Below are 21,445 nucleotides of genomic sequence, written 5' to 3' on the forward strand. Positions count from 1 at the left end.
TAATGTCTGTGTTTTCCGGTCCACTCATTATGACCAAATAGATCTGAAAAGTATTCTAAATGAGTGCAGACCTTCGCTAGCATAGTGTTATTAGCTTCCCAGATAACTTTAGTGCTACCACAGTCAATGCAACTACGGTTCATTTTAAATATGCTTGTTTTCGTTTCACTCTGCCATCATCCGATAGTGCTATGAGTGTTATTACAGTATTAATGTTTAAAATTAATGTTGAGATGTTAGAAGTGAGGTAATTAGTAAATATTTGATCTTTATCTTATAATAAATCTGTAGCAATATTGTACAGCATTTTTTATAAGGTTTAAACAAATAGGAGCTAAGCATAAAACAGCGTGGTGACTCGTGCAGAATGAAGTGGCTGGGGTGTTGGGGATGTTCGTTTGGGTGTATTGACAGGATAATATAATAAAGATAATAATAATAATAATAACTGAACTTTATTGATCTCACAATGGAGAAATTCACTTCTGCATCTTAACCCATCCTCTTGGGGAGCAGTGTGCTGCCATTGTGCGGCGCCTGGGGAGGAATCAGGGGATAAGGGTCTTGCTCAGGGACCCAGAGTGCAGGCTGTGGGGATCAAACCGGGTACTAGCAACCTTCTCAGAGTGCAAGCGCACTGCTCTAACCACTAGGCCACTGCTAGGGGGGTAGGAGTCAGAAGATAGTCAGTGTTACTCAGAGAAAGATCTTAGAAAAGCTAGGATGTTTAGATTAATGTAAAGTTTGAATAGATATTCAAATAGATTACCCAAAAAACTTCTGTGATCATTCCTGGGTAAGACGCTACTCTAAACCATTTTATTGCACATCAGCCATCATCTCCTAATACTTATTTAATTTCACAGGTAGTGGAGTGGGAACATCAGTGCGAAGGCCTTGCCCTATTGGTAACAGTAGGACCTAGCGAAACAAAGAGCTTTGTGGATGGTTTTAGCATTCTAAACCTTATAAAGGAGAAAGCCAGGACGAGCAGATGTGTCGCCTGTAAAAAAAAAAAAAAAGGTTCCGGAACCTCAAAGGACTTGGGGGTGCCTCCCCCTCCTCCAGACTCTTCAATATATAAAATTATGAGTGGGAACGGTGGAGATGATTGTGTGAATTTGCTTTAATTTGAAAAAATAAGTTTAGTTTTCCATGGGGTGGAACTTTGAGTATAAATCAGTTAAATAAGGTGAAAGAGCTGAAGGATAGAGACTGGGAAAAACGAAAAGTAGGAGAAAGGTTAACAAAGAGGATTTAGATCAGAAGGAAAGATGGGTAAAGTGTTGGAATGAATGAGTGCAGAAACTACAAGAAAAGAGAAAGTCTCAACTGAAACAGATGGCAGAGGGAAAAGATTTATATGGGGACGTGGGTAACAGGCATGACAATGCTGGTTGTGCTGCTGATGACCCCATATTTCCAACTCGATATAGATCTAGTGGTGCTTCACCCTCCTGTCCATATGCTCCATTGCAGGTGGAGCTGCAGGTCCTCCAGGTGGCTGACCCATATCCGGACTCCTGTCCCCCTCTGCGAAGACGTCAACCCGCTCAACAGCATGTTGACCGAGTTTGTAAAACTGCACCAACAGGTCAGCTCACAATGGTTTGGTGGGTTACACTCACACAGCTGTTAAATCCAGATAAGAAGTTCTCTTCCTCTTCCTGCTACGCTAACAATGGAGCGCATCCTGCTTGCATGAAATAAAGAAGCTTGCCGTGGGGAGAATCTTTGGGAGTAGAACTGAGATACCGAGGTGTGAAGTTCTCTTCCCCTATTGCAAAAGCTTGTGAAACTTATACTTTGTCTGTTTGGGCTTTCTCTTTAATATTAGGAGATTAAAATAAACCTATCACCCTCACTCTCTACAGACCCAATCACTTCAAAGGTAGAGCAGCCACAAGAGTCATCTCAAAGCCAGAAACTGCCGCCATCTCCTTTTCACTGTGCTTCTCATGACAGGGTGTCATGAAAATGTCACATGGTGAGGGGGGTTTTAGGGTGAAGTCATATGATAGGTCCTCAAATCCACCCCCTCCCCCGTCACCTCAGGCGTGCCCCCAGGGCTCTGTACTCGGGTCCCTCCTCTTCATCATCTACCTCCTTCCCCTTGGCAATATCTTCCGCAAATTTAACATCCAATTCCATTGCTATGCTGATGACACCCAGCTCTACCTCTCCACGCAACCATCGTCCTCTCTTCCCCCCACCTCCCTCACAAATTGCAACTGTGAAATAAAAGCCTGGTTCACTAACAACTTCCTTCAATTAAACAGTAGTAAAACTGAGGTTCTCCTCATCGGCACCAAATCAACTCTTTCCAAAACCGACAGTTTCCCACTTATTATTTACAGTTCCTCCATCCCCCCCAGGTTAAGAGTCTGGGTGTCATCCTCGATAGCACCCTATCTTTTCAATCCCATATCAATAACATTACCCGGTCTGCCTACTTTCACTTAAGAAACATCAACCGCCTCCGTCCCTCCCTTACCCCACGCACTGCTGCCATACTTGTGCACAGCCTTGTCACCTCCCGACTGGATTACTGCAACTCTCTCCTATTCGGCCTTCCTCAGAAATCACTCCATAAACTACAACTGGTCCAGAACTCAGCTGCTCGCATCATAACAAGAACTCCCTCTATCCACCACATCACCCCGGTCCTCCAACAGCTTAACTGGCTCCCCGTGTAGTTCCGCATTCAATATAAAATTCTCATGGTGACATTCAAGGCCCTTTACCACCTAGCCCCCCCCCCTTATCTGTCAGGCCTCCTGCACATTCCCACCCCCTCCCATGCTCTTAGATCCTCATCTGCTTTACACCTGTCTGTCCCTTCCGCCCGTCTCACCACCATGGGGAGCAGAGCATTCAGCCGCTCTGCCCCCCGCCTCTGGAGCTTTCTACCACCCCTACTTAGAAACACGGACTCACTTCTAAATTTTAAATCACAACTCAAAACTCATCTGTTTAAGACTGCCTATTCTCTTTAATTATCAATTTCCCTGTCCCAGCCTCGGGATTTTTTAAATGTTTTTTGTTTTGATTTTGTTTCTGACATTCTGTTTTGTACCCTTCTGTATGGTGACCTTGAGTGTCTAGAAAGGCGCCTTTTAAATAAAATGTATTATTATTATGTAATCAGATCATAGGTCACATAGTGATGTCACACCAAAAGTGGGAGGGGCATAGGGGTAGGACTCCCAGGGGCGGCGCCGGAAGTGGGTGGAGCACCTCCTAGCTCTAGCTGTCAAATACAAGAAAGCATTGTGTAGTTTTACATAAATATTAAGCTGTTTTAATGACTGATTCGATAGAAAACCTCTGTCCTTTCATCAACAAAAAATACAGCATTATTAGTTTTGAAAATTTTAAATTGCCTGTTCAAAATTTAAGGTTTTAAATGGACTCGCTCCACCACCTCTGAGAGAGTTTATTAACCTAAAATTAAGCACCAGTGGAAAGGTAACAAGAGGTGACTGTATAATATCTCACAGATGCAACTCATTTAGTCAACAGGTGTTATCACTCAAAGCTACAGAAATTTGGAACAGCATCCCAGCTCTTATAAGACACTACTATATTCAGTTAATTTAAAACCAATTGTAAAAGATGGCTCAAAGGGAACCAGATCTGTGATCACTAATGCCAGATTATCCTTATCATGTGCAGTGTTGTTACTGTTCCACTGTCTTTTATTCAATTGTTTTGTTATTCATCGATTGATGGATGTCTTCTGTCTAGGCTATAATTTTAATATGTCATTAGAATATTATTTGGTGTATGATTTTAATATCTAAATAGCGTACCGCGCACGTGACATCACCATCTTATGAGCAACGCCCCTTGCCGCTAAGGTAGGGCAAACAGTGTGAGAGCGCACGTAGCAACCAGCCATTACACATGCAACAGAAACAGCGATATGACCGACTTTTCCGCTGTTAAACTTTCACAAGAGGATGTCCAGGCGCCCATTTTACTGGTAGAACTGTGGAACAACATACCAACGTTCAGCTCAAACGATGGCTTGAGTGTCGAGGGCTTAGAAAGACTGGAAAACGGGCCGAGTTGATAGAACGGTAAGTCAATGTTTTTCTCCTGCCCGGCATCATGGCGTCAGCGGCTGTTTTTTTCTGTTTTTCTGTTTCTGTTTCTGTTTTTTTACGGTATAAATTGTCCGGCCCGCCAAACAATTTAGTCTGGTCCAGTGGCCAAATGCATTATCATTATCCAACGGCTGTATCTCCTCGCTGCATCGACCGGTCTGCACCAGATTTTTTGTGATTCATGGGCTGGCGGTGGCCAATAGGCTGGAGCGCGCTTGGCTGCGAGGGCCGATCGACGCCGCTTGCGGCTTTAACATCCTTCATATGCGGCCTATCAGCGTACCTCGAGTCGCTGTTGCACGTTCCATAACAACAATGTTTAAAAACCACGGTTAGGAGACGTCTTAGAATTGGAAAAAGCGGTAGTTTTATCGAGTAAAACCAAGGGTAACTACAGCGAAAGAGTGGAGGAAAACGCATATTTGCCCTGTACGTGATATGACGTCACGTTCTAAAAATAGCTCGCTCGCGGAACGCCATTATTAGTGCAATGGAATGTTACTGCTTCATGTCATACATCACACGTCACGGCATGTTCCTACAACGAACTTGGATCAATAGTGACTCAACTCGGACTTGACTCGGATGAGCAGTGGACTTGACTCGGACTCGACTCGGATTTTTTTAATGACTTGGACTTGACTCGGACTTGAACACTGGAGAATCGAACCTGGACTCAGACTCGAGGCATAGTGACGTGACTACAACACTGGTTGTATTATAGATACTGATATTAGTAGAAATTAGTAGAAACTGAAAATATTACGGGATAATTACAGGACGGTCCCCAAAGTATTCATTATATGTAACCACATTCTCATAGTCCCACAAAATGTAGATGCCCTTGTTACAAAGAAACTTAGGGGCAGAGGAATCTTTTCTTTGTTCATTTAGTGATATGCAATTTCTGGTGAATAAACTTTTCAACATTGTTGCTGGTGATCGATCGTGGCTGGCTGAATTTGAATAATTCTAAACAAAGGCACGAAACTGATTTTAGAGCCATTTTAGGATGTAACTTTAGTGTTTTTAAATAATTTCTTCCTTGGTACATGTAAGTACACAGCATTTTCTTTTATACACTTCACCAGAGCTTCCTCAGTTTGACTGGGATTCACAACATCTACCGAAAAAAAATCAGAAGGATGGATCAAACACATAGGTCTGGATCCTAAAACAAATCAGTCCAATTTGGGTGAATTATTTAGAGTAATAATGTTAAAAAGCGTGTCCTCTTCAGTATCTCAGCTGATGAATTTAAATCCTGATACGCTCGCTGGGACAATATTTGATACACCATTTGCCTGTGGCTCAAAAGGAGGCGAGAAAGACAATGATTGTGTTTGTTAATTACTAAAAGATACTATACTTACAGTTATTGGAAACAAAGCAGAGAGGGAGTAACAGTAAGCAGCAGATTGCACCAAGCAATATCTCTAATTTAATTCAAGGAGGGGGGGGCTGCCTCCTCCACTTTTCTATTCTTCATTTTCTTCCAGATTTGTTGTTCCTGGGCATGGACCTGGATGGCAATGTGACAATCAGCGCAGCCATGGGGGAAGGACCAGGGGACCGAAAGGACGAGGTGGACATGTCAGAACTTTTCGAACACCTACAGACATCTGCTACAGATGTGGTCACGCTGGGCACTGGGCGAGAGACTGTGAGGCTTCACCAGATCAGCCTGGCATCGAGTCACCGAATCTTGGCATGACCTCACCTCCAGAAGGTCAGTACCCCAGCAAGGGGAATAACATTGTTTACGCACCCTGGAAAAGTGGCCAACGCCCATGAACAGTGCAGAGCCCAAGCTCTCGAGGAGAATGACTGCATGAACTTTCTGCGCACATTTGGAGCCACATAATTCATCAGATTCTGAGTTGTGAAAAGGGGACTTTGTCACTGAGGTGCTTCGCAGAGACATTACAGCGGTTTGCTGTTCTAGCACATGGGGGAAGGGATGTTCACATCCATCCATTTAAGTGTTCTTTCAGAGTTCCACACATGGAAGCCTTGAATGTGAAGTCTGAACTCCAATCTCCTGTTTGCCTGACCTGTTGCATGTCAATCTGAGTCCATGTCAGGAATCACACAGACTGGTAACAAAAATCTTTAAGGAAAAACACAGATAGTTATTTCTAGCCATATACTGCTAAACAAAGTTATTGGGATGTGATCTGGATGGCCCGTGTTCTCATATTTTCTTTTTCTCTCTCCATCTTTGAGCTCCTAGGCAAATAGATAGGGAGATGGTTAAACATTTCTTAAGGCAGCCGATTGATGATATACCAGCGCACAGGTTTGCGGTTTTAAAAATATATTAATGTCTATTCACTTTTCTGTTATGTAACTGATATGTCCTTTTAAACGTGAGTTTTGAGCATATTGATCATTGTTAAGCAGCAGAAGGTGTGCTTTGCCATCTAATCTATGAGCAGGGACTCCACAGGGGTGGGAATACTTTCACGTGCTCCACTTACATTTAGGGTCACAGTTGAGTTGCCTCTCTGGGTTCACGAGTGCATGCCATAAATCTAGCCAGTAAGGTTCCTATCAGTGGGTCTTACACTTTTATGACGGCCTCACGCTGGAATGCACAGCTAATGGTGCAGTTCAACATTCTGTTTTCAAACCAAATACTATTCATTACCAAGGACACATTTTAGGTTGCACAATCTGTTAGGTTATTTCTTATTAGCTGCAAAGTATTGAGATTTTTCTATTTTACATATAACAGTTGCCAGCTATGATATACCAGATATTCACCGGGATTTGTTATATTACCAGGTATTTTAATCAGGTTATAAACAATGTTTTATATGTCCTTTGCCCTGACACACACCCTGTCTCGGTATGTAAATAACTTGGAACATCCAGCATTCTCACTAAGCCAAATTGCTGTGTGCCACTGAGCACCATCAGTTTGCAGTCATTATTTCATTTAGATACACTGATCTTATGCAACCTCTGCCTACTTCAAAAAAGATGAGCATTTGCGGTTAATTGATTCCCTGTGATGACTAAATACTGTTTTGTAACAAAATTAATTTTGTTTTCAAAAAGGGGGAAAGAAAGGGAATAGCGTGTTGTGAAAATATACAGATCTTAACCTTTACATATCAACCTATGGCACAGTAACCTGGATGAGGGGTTCTTTGCAGGACCCCACGGGAGGTATATGGCAGTGTTGTAGAGAAGATAACAGTTGTTTAAAAAAAAGTTTCCTATGGCTCTGAATGTTTGTACAGTTGACTCCTAAGAAACAGGCCGGGGCTATAAATTAAATTTATTGGGTGAAGTGTCAGAAAGCACATATCTGCTGGAGAAAGACTCTATAAGGGGGGTTAGCTCAGCCACCTCGGGAGTCCTGGAAGGGTTAAAGAGATTTTTTGAAAACAGGCCCACAGTTTTAGCAGTACAATAAGTGAATGTTAAATAAAATAGAACAACTACATAAACTAGAAAAACTACATAAAATAGAAAAAACTGGATAATATAGAAAAACAGAGGGTAACTTAATGCAAATCTAAGCTACTTCTATTAAAGGCTCTGTTAAAAGTAATAGTTAAAAGATGGTTGTTGTGTCATGCAGGATAGCTAGGGATTGAAAGCCGCATATCTCGCGTTGGAGTTAACTGGATCAGGATTTGTAACAACGTGATAGGAAGATGGGTGAACAAAATAGGGGTTTAGTATGTGTTGGAAAACCAGTGCACGCCAAAGGTTCCTAAAGGGTGGATGCAGGAATTTTTGACATACGGATCATATCTATTTAGGGTAAACAGTGAGAGGACTTCATTGCAGGAGGAATAAAGGTGCTGTAAAATGACCGGATGGAGGTTTGCGTTTTCTCTAGGATTAAAACAGGATTTTTTTCTGAACTACACAGAGTAGGACCTCTGAGGTTGGGTAAAGGTTACAGAGTTTAATAGAGTGGTGACATACAGCATGCTGAGAAGTTTTGTGTGGAGTGGTGCAATGTATGGTAATTTTTGAATCCAAAGAAGATGCTAACATTCTTACAGGAAAATGTACTTTGATTTCAAAACTGAATTAACTACTTTTTGATCCTACAGACATGGAGGTCCCCATTAGAGGTCTAAAGTATTTGTGTGTGCGTGCGTAGGTTCTTTTCCAGGACGACCAGAGGCCCGTGAGAAGAAGAGGACAAATATCTCATTAAATATTACATTTCTACAATAGGTTTCCCGATAGGATGAAGATGGAACAGTGGAAGGTGGTAAGGATTAATGGGGATTCGTGAAAACAATTGGCTAACAATCTGTGCACAGACTAAATTGACATGGGGTAAAAAGCTTTGATGTTTGTTTCTTGGTGGAGTGTTCCGTTAATTTCATTACAGGGTATATTCCATAAGACTGACATGAGTTTTTCGGGGTGCAACGTCAGCCTCTGGAATTTACAGGTAGCACACGAAAATTTGATATCTAAATATTGTCATGTAAGTTTCAGGTTGTATTGGAGACATAACACTAGGTGAGTCCAGGAATGTGAAGGAGGGTCCACCACCCCGGACCTCGAATGAGGAGTGCACCCTAAAGTCATCGAAAGACAGATGTGAGGGCCACGGTTCAGGAGGCCCATCTGATCCCAGAGCCGTGCGTACCAGTTACAGAGGGTCCAAAGGAACAACACGGAGCAGCTTTCGGGTCCGGCTCTCTGACTGGAAGGGTTTTCAACTGCCACCCACCCGTGCCATCCGGCAACAGGGCAGCTCGACGTGCCTAGCCACTCACGGATGAGGCTGCTGGATTTTATTTTATTTTTTTCCGTTTTTTATTTTTAATAAAATGATTAACATACAGCTGTGTGGAGACCGCGGTTGGGACAATGATTCTATAATCCATTATCTTTAAGGGCAAGAAGAAGACCTCTCTGAGACACAACATCATGACAACAATTGAATGCATTGTGTAAAAAAAGAGAAGTTTGTGATCACTGCATTTGTCTTATAAGTTTCATATTCCTAAGGTTAAATATTAGTATTGTTAGGATCTTGGTTATGCATTGCATGACAATTTGGTCTTTATTCTGTGGTTTAATCAGAGTGTAGTGCTTTCACAGGCTATATTAATTTCTAAAAAGACATTTTGTTAATCTAGTTTAAGACTCCTAGAGTCGTATATAGCTCATATGACAGTTTCTTGGGAGTGGCAAAGATATTATAGGCTTACACCTACCGGATAAAGGTGCTTACTTTTATTGGTTGTAGTTTGCTTAAGATTCAGATAGGTTTAGTAGCCTATTAGTTTATACTTGGGTTATCTTACTTTTAAGGGGTAAATTTGAACTTAATTTGATTTCTCTATTCGCCAACAGAGGGGAGAGTGGGTTGCAATATTGCATCTTATCATTTACATTTTGTTTAAGGGTTTCAAGACATAAACCTAGTCTAGCCTAGTTTTTGGTTTGATCTGTAGGATCAAAACAGACGGAATTGTTGAGAAAAATATCTTGAGCAGTAAGGTATGTCTCCCCCATGTTGCTGGGTAGAATAACACATGCAGCTTTAGGTTTATTGCAGGAGGGGGTAGGTCAGAAAAGGACAGTTTCTTTGTTTGAAACAGATTCCCCCTCCTCCAGGATTAGGCCAGTACAACATAATTAACACAAATGAAAAGAAAAAAGTAGATATTTGAATCAAACTGGAACTAGTTTTAAAGGTTATGGATGCAGTGAGGAGATGCTTACTGTACAGTGTGAATGCTGGGATGCTCCCTGCAGGCATCAACCAGAGTCGCAGCTGCCTTGTCGCTGATAATGTTATAGGCTACATTGAGCTCCTGGAGCCCTGTGTGCTGCTGAAGCCTTTCAGCCAACTCTAGAGCTCCTATGTCCCCCAACCCAGTGTGCATCAGGGATAGGTACACCAGGGACTGGTTTTCTGGTAGGGCGTCCAACATGATGCTGATTCCAGAGTCCAACAGTGGGTTATCACAGAGCCTAGAGGGCAGAATTGGATGTTAAAACACTCCTATTTTTTGATAAGAAGATAATTTTAATAAAAGCACAAAAATAAATGGATTGATTAATTAAACAAACTAATTTAAAGCTGGATATAATGTAACTAGAAGATAACTAGAAGACAAATAATACTTCAATACGCTTCATCAGGGCATGATCTACAGCTCTCACTGGAGCGGTTCGCAGCCGAGTGCGAATCAGCCGGGATGAAAATCAGTGCCTCCAAATCCGAGACCATGGTCTTGAACCGGAAAAGGGTAGAGTGCCTTCTCCGGGTTGGGGAGGATGTGCTGCCCCTAGTGGAGGAGTTCAAGTATCTTGGGGTCTTGTTCACGAATGAGGGGAGGATGGAGCGGGAGATCGACAGGCGGATTGGTGCAGCGTCTGCTGTGAAGCGGGCGCTGTACCGATCCGTTGTGGTGAAGAGAGAGCTGAGCCAAAAGGTGAAGCTCTCGATTTACCGGTCGATCTACGTTCCTACCCTCATCTATGGTCACGAGCTTTGGGTCATGACCGAAAGAACGAGATCCCGGATACAAGCGGCTGAAATGAGTTTTCTCCGTAGTGTGTCTGGGCTCTCCCTTAGAGATAGGGTGAGGAGCTCAGTCATCCGCGTCGAGAGGAGCCAGTTGAGGTGGCTCGGCCATCTGGTAAGGATGCCTCCTGGACGCCTCTCAGGTGAAGTGTTCCAGGCACGTCACACCGGGAGGAGGCCAAGAGGATAAGCATAAGAAGATGGATGGATAGATGAATAATCTGTTACTAAATGCACAATAAACACGGGACTTGTAATTAACAAAACCATGTAATACATTTTTTTGAAAGCAACCAACATTATCCTCGACAAGGTACATTTTTCATCACATTCCCATGGTTCTCAACATCGTTATTTTGTTTCAGTTTGACTTATTAATATTTATTAAATGCAGAAAAAAATCTAATTATCCCCCATGTTTTACTATCCTATTTGAGAGTAAACATTTGTTTACTAAAATACCAGATATCACATGAATTTGAGCTTACAAGACATGCTGCCGTCTTGAAAAATGTTTCCATAGCCTGTCAATTTTGACAATTGCTTCCCCTATAGAATAATCTTATATTGCACAATTATTCACTCCATGTGCGTAGTAAAAATATGGGGAGCATAATGAAATACTGTATTATATTTAAGATTGGTTATCAATAACATTTTAATAATGCCCCGATTACAGGATGTTCTTACATTGCAGTACCACTCAAGACTCTGTGGAGCAATTATTTTAATATTACTATAATCCAAAGATTTTATGGCAAGAACACCAGCTGTTACAGCCCTGACTTAGGCCAAATGTAAATGCTATATGTGTGAGGTTATATACATAATTATGTAAGACTTTTGACAGTCCCTGACAAAAGTCTTGTCACTTATCTACTATAATTAATCCACTGGTTTTAGAAATGGCTCATATGAAAGCTAAAACCCTCCCAAATGATGTTCAATATCCTAAAATAAGTTTGCTTCACTGAAGAAAGATTGATCATTTAATGAACACATAAAGGTCTGATTTTGGCAAGACTAAAGTTTTGTCATCTACAGAGAGTAATGTGAAAATTTAACAAATAATTCACTTCAAATACAAAAATATGTTGCATAACATCAGTGCATTAAGTAGTGGTGATGGGACATCCATATTTAATATCTTGTATGTCTTCCATGAGCTTGAAGGACTACATCCATGTGGTTCGACAATGATTCATGCAATTTATTGATGAAGTCATAAGGAATAGCAAAGAAAGCAGTCTAACATGCCTCCCAGAGGTCATCAAGATTCTTTGGTTTCGTCTTCCATGCTTCCGCTTTCATTCTACCCTAGACATAGTCATGTCTGGTGACTGGGCTGACACAATCCTACAAGCTATTCTGGTTAACACGGGGACTTGAGGTGACCAGGGCTGGTGGAGCTCTGCAGCAGTGGAAAAGGGGGTGGCCTTGGATTTTCGAGCCAACAAACGGTCTCCCCGAGCAGTTGTCTTGCGGGGTTCGCCGGACCTGGGCTTGTTAAAAACATTTTCTTATTCTTCGACACAGTGAAGGTGTCAGCCACCTCAGCAGTGGATCTGGTCTTCAGCCTCTTGATAATGAACGCTTTGGTCTCATAATGAATCTTAGGCATGTTGTCAGAGGTCAAGTTGCAATTAGACTTAGTCAAACGTTATTGTCATTTTGTATGCACGGAGTACACACAAAATGACAATAAAAGATAATGGTACAAAGATAATGGTGCAAAAATGCAGGAATGCAGTTATGTACTTTTAGATTTAAATGAATTATAAAAGTTTAGCAATGTTGGCAGTACATAATAATGATGGAAAATGGCCACAAACAAGGTTTATACAGGAATGAGTAACCCTAATTTAATGCCTTTTAATGCTCGTAGAAATGATTTTAATGCCATCAACAAGTACTATATATATATATATATATATATATATATATATATATATATATATATATATATATATATATATATATATATATATATATATAGTACTTGTTGATGGCTGTGTTCAGATAACAGAGCATCTCCGCATGCAGTGTTGCATTGGATCCAAATGTTGTTCGAAGACCGTCTGATTTCCCTACGTTAGTGGCAGTAAAGCTTGCTCCAGCTGCTGCTGTGCTGTTTGCGGTAGCTAATGCGGACGTGACTGCGTTGGGTACAGAAAAGTAACTTGACGTTGTTAGCTATTGTCTGCCCCATGCAGCTGATCTGTGGCTGTCCGTAGTGGTGTAGTGGTCCCTGGAGAAGTGGGTATAGTCTCAATGTTTGCCCTTTTAGATGCAGCTCAGAAAAATGCTGTTTTAGAAACAATGACATGTAACACTGCTCTACTTAGTTTAACCAAAAAGCCGTCACTAGGGCTTACTCATTTTAGCCTAAAATATTTAGCCTAAAACATTTAGATTAAAATATTTTCTTGAGCTACTACGTGAGGTGTGAAAATACTGTTGTCTCTTTATTAAAGATTTTATCCAGCTTCTGGAGGGTTGTGTAACATTTTCTTTGGTTTATATTGAATGAATTCCTACACTACATCCAGAATCAACATTTCATTACTATACTGTAGGTTTTTCAATATAGACCTAGATGATAAGGCATATGGAAAGTCCTAATTTGAATGAGAAAGAGAATCTATAGAAAGAGATGACGAGGAGAACATCAAAACTCAAATCTCTTTCTCTTTGCAAATCATGAATTGTCAAATATACCAGTTGAAACACCAAAATGTCAGGATGCAGGTTGAAGGCTGCATGCTGAGCCTCTCTCCCTCTCTCTCGTTACTGCGCAGCCTGATGGGTTCCACCTGGCAGGCTGCAATTAACCCGCAACTGCTTCCACCTGGTTCCACCCTTATTTAAACATACCTCTTTCTGCTCTCGTTGCCGGCCCGTAGTGTTCACTCCAGCTCAGTCTCAGTCTGTCTCCAGTTTTGCAACTCAGCTCCACGTTCTTCAGTTCTGCAACTCGGCTCCACGTTCTTCAGTTCTGCAACTCGGCTCCACGTTCTTCAGTTCTGCAACTCGGCTCCACGTTCTTCAGTTCTGCAACTCGGCTCCACGTTCTTCAGTTCTGCAACTCGGCTCCACGTTCTTCAGTTCTGCAACTCGGCTCCACGTTCTTCAGTTCTGCAACTCGGCTCCACGTTCTTCAGTTCTGCAACTCGGCTCCACGTTCTTCAGTTCTGCAACTCGGCTCCACGTTCTTCAGTTCTGCAACTCGGCTCCACGTTCTTCAGTTCTGCAACTCCGCTCCACGTTCTTCAGTTCTGCAACTCGGCTCCACGCTCCCAAGCTCTGCAGTCCAGCTCCACGCTCCCAAGTTCCACAATCCAGCTCCACGCTCTCAAGTTCTGCTACAGTTCCACGCTCTCCGGTTCCGCAGCTGCTTCACGGTCTCAAGTCCTCCGCTAAAGAGTCTCCTCCCGGTCAGTCTCCCCGTGCTCCTCCTGTCAGCCAGCTTCCGCACCCTTCACCTCCGTCCATAAAGACTCTGGTTCCTCTCGTCATTTACCCATCATTCTGTACAATAAAACTCACTTCAAGAACTAGCTCTGTGTGTGCGTGCTGTGTCCGGGTTCATCCAAAGACAAATCATGACACAAAAGAACTGTTGATCCTGTTGATTCAGACACCCTGACAATGAATGTTTGTCAGGGTGTTTAAAATGGATGGTGATTTTAAACTTGACAGCCAAAAAGGGAGCTCAGTTAAGTAATTCTTATCATGTAAGGAACAAAGTAAAGGTAAAACCTATTCCTCCAAGGCAAAAATATGGAGACACTACTCTAAGCCTTCATTCATCATGGCTGAATTAGTGTAATTCTCTTATCTCTGAATCGGTCAGTCCTCACTCAAATGTCTGCAGCTGGTTAAAATGCTGTTGCACACCTTTTAATGGAAAAACTTAAAGCATATTGCACGATCCTGGCCTCCCTTCACTGGTTGCCTGTTTACCTTAGAGTTCAGTTTAAAGAACTTCTGTTTGTTTTTAAGGATTTAAACAGCTTATTGTTGTTTTTTTTTAAATTGAGTCTTTACCCAAGTCATTTTATCAGATGTTATTTTGTTTTACCTCCTGTTAAAGTGCTCTTTAAATAAAAATGACAATGATGAGGATTATGATCACAAGAACCTTTTGCATCATCACCCAAAAGCGGGAAAGAAAAGAGACAAAGATTTTTCACACCTCACTTAGTAACTCAAGGGATTATTTTAAACTAAATATTTTAGGCTAAAATATTAAACTGTTTATTGTCATGGTCGGTTTGATGTGTTTGACCCACATGCAGAGAACACTGGCTCACAGGAAGTAGTTTTACAGAGTTTATTGAAATAACAGCAGGGAAAATGTTCGGGAAAGTAATCGCAGAACGAGAAAGGGTTCACAATGGAGTGATCACGGGGAGAGAGACTCGGACGGGAGCACGAACGATCTGAGGAGACAAGGGAGAGAATACTTAGGCGCGTCAGCATACGGAACTGATGGTGAGGACGTGCGGCGTAAGCTTACCACTTAGACTCGGAAGCCGGAACGGAGGGGGAAGCGCAACGGACTCAGCTCCAGATGGAGTGGTGCGGACAGATGATCGGGGGGCGTAAGCACGAGGCAGGGTCCGAGCAGCACTGGCGAAAACACAGGCAGCGGGAGGAACCAGACTGATCCGATGGGCGTCGTTGAGCAGGTGAGGCCAGGTAGGCTGGATAGAGGTCGTCCAACAGCCAACAGTGAAAGTTAACCAATGAGACTAGATCATCCCAGATCTAGAGGGCGATCTCACCACACCTGAACCCACGGGACACGAGGGCGAACCTGAGATACACAAAAGGAGCTTCTTAGAAAAGGTCAAAAATTAGTCAGAGGAATAAGGCCGTCTAAGCATACCGACAACGGTTAATACTCTAGCGTCCTCCCGCTGTCCAAGCGCAGATCTTATTGTGCTGCAGAACACGCTGCAGGTGTGCACGCCCCGCCCACCAGTCAAATGCCGTCACCTGTGGAAAAAGAGGAGGGAGAGAGCAGGGCTGGCAGAAACTGCCCAACTCTGCTCGCTGAGTCCTGACATTTATTGGTTATTGTTTTTTCTTTAATCCCACCGTTATGTTTAGTAATTTCTGCCAAAAGCTGCAGCATTTTCATTCAATCCATCTGAATGCAGTATTTGCAAGCCCTACTCTGATTGGATGGAAAGAAACCTGTCTGTGATTGGCTGGTGAGGTGGACAGTTTTTGAAGTCACGAGCGCACAGACAGAATCCAGCGAGCTGCGCACAGCTGGTGTTGAGCGTGGAAGTAGCAGGTCACGGGCAGACATGGAACCGAGCGCGAGCGAGCATAGTGGATTGAGAAGAGTTTATCAGAGTTGAGTGCGCTGCAACCAGATTTTGAGCAGGCGTGCGCGTGATGTTTAAACGCTGAATACCTGTCTCACTGCGCGCCCAGACAAAAGACACAAATATTGCTCCAGAAGTGGGTATATGTAATTCAGACTGAAAAATAAGTGGGTATACGCCGTATACCCGCGTACACCCTGGACTACACTGTCCGACTTCATGCGAGATCGTGAAACATTGACACCCATTGTGCAAAGCTTAATTTTTTTACAAACACGGCAAAACTCCTCACATCCCCCCCATGGTGGGGTTGTGAGGGGTCACTGATGATGTTATGGGTTCGGGACACACAGCCCTGAGAATTAAATCTCCTTACTGGAGGGAAAAGGAGCCCCGATGATCCTCTCTGATGTCCTCACCACTCTCCTCATATTCTTCAAGTCGGAGGTGCTGCAGCCTCCCCCTACACAGAGACAGCTGGTCAGAATGTTCTCTATGGTGCTTCTGTAGAAGGTCTTGAGGATGGGCGGGGGCAGGTAGGCTCTCCTCATCCTCCGCAGGAAGTACAAGCACTTCTGTGCCCTCTTGACCAGTGACGGGGTGACAGACCAGGTGAGGTTGTCTGTGAAGTGCACCCCCCAGGAATTTGGTGCTGCTGACCACCTCCACTGCTGAGCTGTTGATGAGCTGTGGAGAGTGACGAGGCCAGTTCTTCCTGAAGTTGGCGATGATCTCCTCCACGTTCAGGATCAGGTTGTTGTCTCTCCACCTCCACTGCTGAGCTGTTGATGAGCTGTGGAGAGTGACGAGGCCAGTTCTTCCTGAAGTTGGCGATGATCTCCTCCACGTTCAGGATCAGGTTGTTGTCTCTTCACCAGCGCACCAGCTGCTCCACCTGCTCCACCTCCTCTCTGTAGTTGATGTGAAGGTCTGGTGTGCTGCGGTTCTTTTTATACACACCCACTAATTGATTAATTATTGATCACAGTTGAGGCTGTAATCTAGGATTGGGTGCATCATATGACAAGGCGACAAAACTTTTAACTTGCCAAATCAAACCTTTCTGTGGTCATTAAATGATCAATCTTTCTTCAGTGAAGCAAACCTATTTTAGGATATTGAACATAATTTGGGAGGGTTTTAACTTTCATATGAGCCATTTCTAAAACCAATGGATTAATTAAAAGTCAGGTTATAAACTGTTGTTTCTACAAAATGGATAAGTGACAAGACTTGTCAGGGACTGTACGTAAAATGCTTTAAAATCAATTATGCAGAAGGGCCAACATGTTTACAGTTAGCTGCATGTTTTCGATGACAACGGAGAAAATAGGGGAAGCGGAAGTGACCCAAAGTGAAGCCGGAAGTGACTTACAGTGAAGGTCCAAGGCTACAAGAGGAAGCAACCCACAGTGGAGAAGGTCTGCAGCCACACACTCTTGTCCAGACTACCACCCAGGCATGGACTGGTAATCGGGCGTACCGGGCATTTTCCCGGTGGGCCGACATGCTGTTTGGGCCGGCAGACCCGACATGTATATTAATAATATGTATTATTATTATTATTATTTTATATATCGGCCTCGTTATATTTGCATAATGCATGAAGAAAAATAAAATCAGCAGCGCAAGAGTCTGTTCCGATCATCCGGCCCTTATCACAGGCTACTGCAGCCCATTGGTTATCATCCCTGACAGTGTAAAGGGCTAGGCCAATCATAAAGTAGAAAAACACCTTCACGCTCCATGCGGAACTTGTGTGTGCAGCGGTGTTCACAGTAGTAATGGATAAGAAACGCAAGGGAGGCGCAGAGAAACTGCGCGAAAAAAAGAAACAAGTTCTTCAAACGGACGCTGAGAAATGTGTCAAACTGACTGACATGTTCCCAACAGCAGGCCCATCATCTGCTCCGGTGTTTGATGTAAAATATGGTGGTGGTGGTTGTAGTCAGTGACGTACGTGCGGTAGAGTTCATAGCTGGTGAGGCACTGACGTCATCAGTCAGATTTACTAATATATACACTCTACAGAATAGACTCATTGCAAAGTGCTGAAGGCGACTGATTGAGCCAAATTAATTCACCAAGAGACATGGAAAAATATTGATTTGATGAAAAAATAAAAATAAATTATTTGTCATTTGACTTTAACAGTTTATGAGTTATGATGGATTTCTGCATTTGTAACACATTCTAAAACTATAACCCACATTAAGCACATTTCATTACAGAAACAAAACATGAATAATTATCGCTGTCTTACCTCTACTTATAAATTAAGTCCATGCACAGCTCTTTCTGCACAAAAATATCTTCATTTTCCAGTAAAAGTTCTCTTTATCTTCTTCAGTTTTAAAACTCTCTCAGTCTCAATGGAGCTCACTGCCAGGGAGGAAAGCCTTCCCTGATCAGTCCTGTTCCGGCTGTATGTTTAGAGTCTTTTTAAGTGCTTTACTTGTTTAGCAAAACTCGCTAATAATAGATCCACAACTTGCTGTCACTCTACAGTTTTGGATCAGGAGCGGTGCTCCTTGAGCGCCCCCTGCCTGGAGGCCAAGGAACTGCCGGCCTCACCTACAACCAGCTCTTTGCCTTTTATGTTCGCGCAGCAGCACAAAAACATGTTACCTGCACACAGTTTGATGACCAAAACACAATTCGTAATCCACATATATTAAATTGTGGAAAATCAGCTCATAACTGTTTGAACAATTAAATTTATGATCTAGAGACAGGAGGATACATTCACAGAATGGAAGCCAGCGCAGTTAACATGGGATTGCGCAATCCCAGGGGAGGCCAAGCGCGCCTGTTTAGGAACCATGTCAATGTGGTGGGCCAGTCTAATCCAAAATGCCAGGACCGATTTTTTTGTCCCAGTCCACCCATGGTACCACCCCTAACAGGAATTAAGTTAACAGAAACATATGTGGATGTGGACTGCTCAAAAAAGTTAAAGGAACACTTTTAAAACACTTCAGATCTAAAAAGCAGTCAAAAAAATGAAAAGAATGTATGTGGCCTCCACCAGTAAGAAACATTTCTGTTTTTGGAGTCTTCTCATTGGTGCCCCTTTAGTGTGCTTGTTGTTAATTTAATTATCAACAAAACAGCTGATACTGATTAACCTCCTCCTTCACTACTTAACTAATCTGACTTGATGTTATATCAAAGAGTTAATATAACGAAGAGCAGTGTATATAATTATGTGATCTTACTGTAGAGAACTAAGACAGGTCTTAGGATCTAGAAGCAGGTCTCTCAGAAGGATGCATGAATCAGGACCCAAGTTGTTAAACTGCAGACTGAAACCAACAAGAAGAAGACACAATAATCGAACACACAAGAACTCTCAAAACATGCTAACAGTCAGTAACACACATTTCAAAACACTAGGGCTCTGCTACAAAAACATTACTCTATACTACATAAAATAGACACTCAAATTTTTAAATATTAACTAACTGGTACAATTCGAACTGGATAAGCCCTTACGCCCGACTAACACTGAATACAGTACAGATACGGTTCCGGCAACGTAGGGAACCCAAATCATTAAAAATCAATGTGTACAATCACATCAGCCACTTGTGGTTAGGTCTGTTTGACCGCGAACACTTGCGGTCAAACAGTCCCCGTATCAAACTCCCGAATTTCACAAGCCAAACAGGAAACATCGGGTGTCAGACAGGAGAAAGTTTTGGTGAATAACTTGACTTGTGTAAATAAAATTGCAACATGAGGAAACAGAGGGGTTTTTGGAGGGATTTGCGACAAGCCGGCGTTGGATCAGGACCGTAACCCGCACCTTAGAGCCCTTGGTTATTGTTTTAATAAGGAGGCTTTAGGCAGAAAGAGGGTAAATCATGCCAAGCATCATGCACAGGACCCCCAGTGGGGGCTACTGTGAGGGTTCCATTCAGTGCACTATCACCACCACTCAGTTGTTCTCAGCCACTAACCCTGCTGTTCTCCCCACAATGATTCCAGTACAAGCTCCAGTCAGTTCCTGATCCAGCAACACAGTTATTTATTAAACTCTTTTAAATGTTCATTCTCTGTCAGCTAAATTATCAGGTATTCAGATTCTGTCAGTATATCTTATCACATCTGAATACTAGCAATTAGAAGTATAGGTCACACAAACTTTATCTTCTGTACCATGCTTCTTAGGATGTTCATTCCCTTTCCAAGCAACATTTATCTAAACACTAATCCCAAACACACACTAATGTGTTTAACTGTAACAAAGTTGGTTGAGATATTTTGTTAAAAATGCCAAGCCTCGTGCAAGAAATAGACCTCTGTTGATATTTGTCTCACTTGAGGATGTGTGAATGTCTTAAAGCCGGCCCAAGCATCTCCAGCATATTACAAGTCAGGAAACAGGATGACAGGTCCAGCTCTTTTAGGTGATAACTGTGAAAAAACAAATAAACATATAAACACTACACATTTACAGCCACCAACAATGAACAATGATAAAAAGGTTAATAGCTCACATTGCCGTTTTTATATATATTACATCATACATATAAAAAACACAAGCTGGGGATGAGACTCAGATTTCTGTACAGTACACTTTTTTTGATGGTCAGGCAGGCCCGATCTCTCTCTCTTTTTAAACCAATTTAAAAACACATTTTTCTTGCTTTTTCTGTTGACCATTTATTAAAACTGTCTGCTTTCTGATCATTCCTCTGCAAATAAACTTTCTCAGGTGCTGATTAGAGAACCAAATTGCCCAAAAAGGACATGAAGGATGATACTGAGTAGAAACAGGAAAGGTGATGCCATTGACTTCTACCTAATTCAGTATTTGACTTTTGTTAAACCAATATCTATGTGTTAGTGAGATCTGTAAAGATGTTTAATGGTGGCAGCAAGGTTTAAAAAGACCAATTCTCTTTTATCCATGATTGTACTTAGATAAAAACATACCATAGCGGTCAATTATACATAATTCTGCTTATTAAATTAGCCATGGATTCAGCCAGGGGGCTGCAAAACACTCTAAAAATCTAAAAATAATTTTAGAAAAAAATACAGAGGTAACAAGGATTGTTTGCAATTGTTTTACTTTAACTTCATGTGGACCAACTGAAGCTACACTATGGAAGGACAATGTTTGAATTAGACAAGGACTTGATTACGCAAGATACTGGCTACTGTCCTCTGCCCCCACAGACTGTTCAATGAATGGTAAATGGTAAATGGCTTTAACTAGTCTTGATGACCTCCAAAGCGCTTTACACTACAGTTCAGTCATTCACCCATTCACACACACATTCACACCCTGACGGTGGTGAGCTATGCTAGTAGCTACAGCTGCCCTGGGGCAGGCTGACAGAGGCGAGGCTGCCATACACCGGCACTACCAGGCCCTCTGACCACCGCCAGCAGGCAATGGGGGTGAAGTGTCTTGCCCAAAGACACAACGACAGAAACAGTAAGTGCGGGGGATCGAACCGGCAACC

At 42.4% G+C, this 21,445-nt stretch overlaps 1 protein-coding gene and 1 long non-coding RNA gene across 2 annotated transcripts in view; both read right to left on the reverse strand.

Annotated features, from left to right (window-relative positions):
- Positions 1 to 21,445, reverse strand: part of nlrx1 (NLR family member X1) — a gene marked incomplete in the record, with an annotated part of 121,738 nt that overhangs the window by 9,245 nt on the left and 91,048 nt on the right. The window contains 3 exon segments of the mRNA XM_036133296.1: positions 9,822 to 10,073; positions 19,187 to 19,273; positions 20,292 to 20,387. Coding sequence (XP_035989189.1) covers positions 9,822 to 10,073; positions 19,187 to 19,273; positions 20,292 to 20,387 — 435 coding nt within the window.
- LOC110367489 lies at positions 14,948 to 16,778 on the reverse strand. Its single transcript, XR_004929928.1, has 4 exons — positions 16,738 to 16,778; positions 16,345 to 16,431; positions 15,149 to 15,630; positions 14,948 to 15,071 (listed from the first exon to the last, which is right to left on the reverse strand). It is a non-coding gene; the product is annotated as an uncharacterized LOC110367489 (long non-coding RNA).

The sequence above is a fragment of the Fundulus heteroclitus genome, unplaced genomic scaffold (genome assembly GCF_011125445.2).
Source record: "Fundulus heteroclitus isolate FHET01 unplaced genomic scaffold, MU-UCD_Fhet_4.1 scaffold_60, whole genome shotgun sequence".
Classification (NCBI taxonomy): domain Eukaryota; kingdom Metazoa; phylum Chordata; class Actinopteri; order Cyprinodontiformes; family Fundulidae; genus Fundulus; species Fundulus heteroclitus.